Source organism: Amphiura filiformis, chromosome 10 (assembly GCF_039555335.1).
Source record: "Amphiura filiformis chromosome 10, Afil_fr2py, whole genome shotgun sequence".
NCBI classification, from domain to species: domain Eukaryota; kingdom Metazoa; phylum Echinodermata; class Ophiuroidea; order Amphilepidida; family Amphiuridae; genus Amphiura; species Amphiura filiformis.
The window spans coordinates 10,507,320-10,512,916 of NC_092637.1; the positions used below are offsets into that span (position 1 = coordinate 10,507,320).

Genomic DNA, 5,597 nt, shown 5'->3' on the forward strand with positions numbered 1-5,597 from the left:
GGGAAAACTTCAAACCAATTCCTCGCTTAGGGTGTTTTTATTTGAATAAAAATCCTCTTTTAGGGTTAGATTGTGTGGAGAATGGATGTGCGGTCGGTCGCCCCCTCCCTTCCTGAGCGGTGCTCCCTGAGAAGAAGGGATCGAGGTAGAGCTTGTGCTGGGGTTTGATGGATGGATGAATAAAACACGAATAAAAGTCTCTCCGAAACTCCGATATTAAGGGAGTGTCTCCTTTATACCATTATGAGCTAATTCGTCCTAGTGGCATTCCCCCATAACTTAACCGCCACAATTGCCAAAATTTCGACATCCTCGCTTAGGGTCATTTTTGAAGTCAAATCACGCAGATGCTTACAAATTTTATACATGAGTGCCCCCCCGGAGGTGTCAGCGTCTCTGTCGATAACCTTTGAGTCCTCCCAATTGATGGAATGATCATGAGTAGATGCTACGTGCCCGGGGTACGGGTCAGTGATAGCTGACTTGTGAATGTCTGTGATAGATGATTTCCGGCTGGTACGAGTGTATGGCTTAAAGTTTCCCCACCTCTTTCAGGGGGTCTTTTAGGTGTATGCTGAAAGCCGAAAGGACGTCATGTTTCTCCAATATAATTAGGGTCCGTTCACAAACACTTGTAGGGGGGGGGGGCTGATGCAAAAAATTTCATCGCGAAAATTTTTCCGGGCCCCTTTACATACCTCAAAAAATTCAGGGCCCTCTTTTTGACATGAAAATTATGGGTCAACCCACAGAAAAGCATATGAACTTGATTTTCCCAGGAAAATTTTTGGTCATTTTTTTCAGGGCCCCCACTTAGGAGGGTCAACATTTTTCATCGCACCCCCTCCTTTTTTGCATCAGCCCCCCTAACAAGTGTTTGTGAACGGTCCCTTGCCAGCCGAAAATCATCTACACTACAAAAACCAAAAAACTAAATGACATTTTTTACCCGGTTAACCGACCGGATTGTGGTCCATTTAAACAGACAAATAACCGTTAATTTACATCCGTATTTCAGATACTTAGATCCGTTCTTACATCGGCTGTTGGAAACTAACAAAATAACCAGGCCTAATACAGAATCAGGATTGTGGTCATGTATTTTATGCTGCTCCACTGAAGAACAACAATGGTATTTCTACATCTTTGGGGTCATCTTTAAAGAGTACTTTCTAAATACATGTTGCTAGCATCTTCAAATGAAAATGAAACTTTTGCAACCATTTTCTTGTACATTTTGCAGAGCCCAACATTATTCTTTGGACAAATTGAAAACCCATGTAAACAGACATATGTTGAAATATGTACGGAGTTATCGATGTAACGGTGTGTTTAATCAGAAAAGCTTATCAACAAATGGTGGGCTACAAGGATATTTGAGTAGCCACAGTAAGCTATGGTACCATAAAAGCGGCTTGAACATCACAGAAAAACCATATCAGTGTGAATACTGCCAGAAATGCTTTGCACATAGGTGGTATCTCAAAGTACACATGAGAACACACACCAAAGAGAAACCCTATCAGTGTGAGTATTGTCAGAAATGTTTTACACAATGCAACCATATCAAAAGACACATCAGAAGTCACACCAAAGAAAAACCCTATCAGTGTGAGTATTGTCAGAAATGTTTTGCACAGAATGGTAATCTTAAAACGCACGTCAGAACTCACACCAAAGAGAAACCTTATCAGTGTGAGCATTGTCAGAAATGTTTTACACTGAATGGTAATCTTACAAAACACATCAAAACTCACACTAAACAGAAACCATATCAATGTGAGATATGTCAGAAATGTTTTGCACAAAGCAACCACCTCAAAGAACATATCGGAACTCACGCCAAAGAGAAACCCTATCAGTGTAAGTATTGTCAGAAATGCTTTGCGAACTCTAGTAGTCTTAATCTTAAAGATCACATCAGAACACACACCAAAGAGAAACCATGTCAGTGTGAGTATTGTCAGAAATGTTTTACACGAAGCACCCATCTCAAAAGACACATCAGAAGTCACACCAAAGAAAAACCCTATCAGTGTGAGTATTGTCAGAAATGTTTTGCACAGAATGGTAATCTTAAAACGCACGTCAGAACTCACACCAAAGAGAAACCTTATCAGTGTGAGCATTGTCAGAAATGTTTTGCACTGAATGGTAATCTTACAAGACACATCAAAACTCATACCAAAGAGAAACCATATAAGTGTGAGTATTGTCAGAAATGTTTTACTCTGAATGGATGTCTGAAAAGGCACATCAAAACTCATACCAAAGAGAAACCTTATCAGTGTGAGTATTGTCAGAAATATTTTACAAATAGTAGCCACCTCAAAGAACACATCAAAACTCACACCAAAGAGAAACCCTATCAATGTGAGTACTGTCAGAAATATTTTACAACTAGCAGCTGTCTCAAAAGGCACATCAGAACTCACACTAAAGAGAAACCCTACCAGTGTGAGTATTGTCAGAAATGTTTTACACAGATTACAGATCTCATAAAACACATCAGAATTCACACCAAAGAGAAGCCCTATCAGTGTGAGTATTGTCAGAAATATTTTGCAATTAGCTCTAATCTCAAAAGGCACATCAGAATCCACACCAAAGAGAAACCCTATCAATGTGAATATTGTCAGAAATGTTTTACAACTAGCAGCCGTCTCAAAGAACACATCAGAATCCACACCAAAGAGAAACCCTATCAGTGTGAGTACTGTAAGAAATGCTTTAAACAGAAGGGGAATCTTAACGTACACAACAAAAGGCACCAGAGTCATAATCCGTAGGTTGTGAGTCCCACTTGTGCCAACGTGTTTTGTCCTTGGGCAAGGCACTTTATCATCATTGCCTATATAGGGTGGGGTGGGGTTGGATGTTTGTATAGTTGTTTGTTTCAATGTTGCAATATTGGCGCTGATTAAAGCCTTAATGTACGATTTCCGTCAAATTGTAATTTTGTTATTCTATATTCAAAATGTTGAAATATAGACCAGGTTAAAACTGAGCTAAGTACCACTTGGAGAACAAGAAATTCTCATATGGTTTATCTGGACCAGTTTTGCATGGGGAACAAGAATTTCTTGGGTAAAAAGCCTGTAACCTGAGAACTTTTCCGTGAGAGCGCTTTTTCAAAATGGCCGCCAAAATCCAATATATATGGTTAAATTAGTCACTTAATGGGCATATTTAACCAGATTTTGGATTTTTATTGATGGCAACAATGTACTACTAAGTCAAATTATTAATATGAATGTAACAGATTGTCCCAGCTGAGGGCGCTTTTTTCAAAATGGCCGCCAAAATCAATGAAAAACATATATATGGTTAATTTAGTCACTTTAGGGCATATTTAACCAGATTTTGGATTTTTATTGATAGCAATAATATACTACTAAGTCTGGTTATTAATATGAAGGTAACAGGAGGTCACAGCCGAGGGCGCTTTTTTCAAAATGGCCGCTAAATCAATGAAAAGCATATATTGTTAAATTAGTCACTTAAGTTGTATACTTCATCAGATTTTGGATGTTGTTATTGATAGCGGTAAGGCATTACATGTACTAGGTTTGTGCATGGTTTCACTGATGCATTGTTTTAATTCTCAGGATCACTCAAATCGCTATTTTGTGAAAAATCTTCATAGTCATTCTCTACCAATAGTCCTTGGACGTTGTTTCCACCATCGTATACAGTGACATCTGCTGCTCTCCACTCTCTTGCAATGAAATTTGCGCTAAGGATATATGAAGCGTCAGCGCCTGCTTACATGGTGGTAGTAAGGATATATCTGCAATCTTTTTCTCTTTCGATCAAAGATATCTTCTTTTTCTTCTTTTCTTCTCACACGGTAAGTGTAACATCAAATGCATGATGACAGGCACACTTCGTGCGCATATGTACAAAGGATCAGGAACGCAGCTTCGAAAAAAGCAGTGCAAAATATGTACAGTGCGATGTGCGATAAAAAGCAGCTCTCGGTGGAGGAATATAAGTGCTGCGGAGCCCCAATGCAGACTTGACAGCATTGAGGGACGGCGAGATGGCTGGATCTGTCTGAAAAAGGTTCCGGTCCTTGGCTGTTCTCTGGAAGAAAGAGTGCAGGTAGACCTGAGTGTTGCAGTGCTGAAGCTGGAATCTGGAATCATGGCCTCTGGTGATTGTCACAGATTGGGTAAGGTACTGGTTCCACTGGATTACAAGGTTATATCTGATGCGAGTAACCGGCTCTGTTCCGTCTGGCTTGTAGAGATTGCCACTGGAGGTTTTGTAGAATAGCAGACACATTGCTCCTCCTGTCATATATAGTCACTGGTGACATAGCGAGCACACATGCGCTGGACTTGGTCAAGTCTCTTTATGTTCTTTTGGGTATGGGGATCCCAGACAGGTACTGCATATTCAACTATAATAGGCCTGACATAAGTGGTGCATGTTGCTTCTTTGGTCTTGCGTGTGCAGTGACTGAAATTACGACTGCGAAATGCAAATGTGGGGTTTTTCTTAATGATGCTGTCGATGTGGTTGTTGAAACTGAGTTTGGAGTCAATGTGGACGCCAAGATACCTGGTAGAATCAACTTCCTCAAGTGTGTGGCCATGAATAGGGTATGAGCTCTGGGAGGATTTCTCCTATTTGTGATATGGATGACTTGACATTTTGATGGATGGAATTTCATCATCCACTGTTGCTCCCACTCCTGCAGATTATCTAAGTCTTTTACTTGCAGTCACAGACTGTCCTCATGTGATGTAATTCTTTTATACAAGAAGCAGTCATCTGCAAAGAGACGAACCGAGGAGTTCTTGATGCAGGCTTGTAGGTCATTAATAAATATGATAAACAACAACGGCCCGGCTGCCTTAGGTACACCAGAAGTCACTTCCACTTCAGTGTTGAACTGACCATCAACCACTACTTGTTGGGTTCTATTTGTGAAAAAGTCCAAAATCCACTCCAATTAGTGTGTTCCTCTGATACCATAATGCTCTGCTTTCATCAGCAAACGATGATGGGACAACTTATCAAATGCTTTTTCAAAATCAAGCAAGATAAGGTCTGTCTGCCCTCTTTCGTCAAAGCTTCTGGCAATATCATAAATGGTGACAATTAGTTGGGCAAGATAAAAAGATTGCAGATATATCCTTACTTCCACCATGTAAGCAGCTGGCGCTGGCGCTTCTTATCCTTAGCGCAAATTTCAAGATGGCTGGATCTGTCTGAAAAAGGTTCCGGTCCTTGGCTGTTCTCTGGAAGAAAGAGTGCAGGTAGACCTGAGTGTTGCAGTGCTGAAGCTGGAATCTGGAATCATGGCCTCTGGTGTTTGTCACAGACTGGGTAAGGTACTGGTTCCACTGGATTACAAGGTTATATCTGATGCGAGTAACCGGCTCTGTTCCGTCTGGCTTGTAGAGATTGCCACTGGAGGTTTTGTAGAATAGCAGACACATTGCTCCTCCTGTCATAGTCACTGGTGACATTACTGACATAGCGAGCACACCTGCGCTGGACTTGGTCAAGTCTCTTTATGTTCTTTTGGGTATGGGGCTCCCAGACAGGTGCTGCATATTCAACTATAATAGGCCTGACATAAGTGG

General features: G+C 40.8%; 1 protein-coding gene across 1 annotated transcript; it reads left to right on the plus strand.

The window, feature by feature from the left end:
- The first annotated feature begins 716 nt into the window (after positions 1-716).
- Positions 717-2,982, plus strand: LOC140162109 (uncharacterized). Its single transcript, XM_072185388.1, has one exon. It carries the CDS (start codon positions 1,200-1,202, stop codon positions 2,787-2,789), a length of 1,590 nt encoding a protein of 529 aa, XP_072041489.1. The 5' UTR covers positions 717-1,199; the 3' UTR covers positions 2,790-2,982.
- Positions 2,983-5,597: the final 2,615 nt, after the last annotated feature.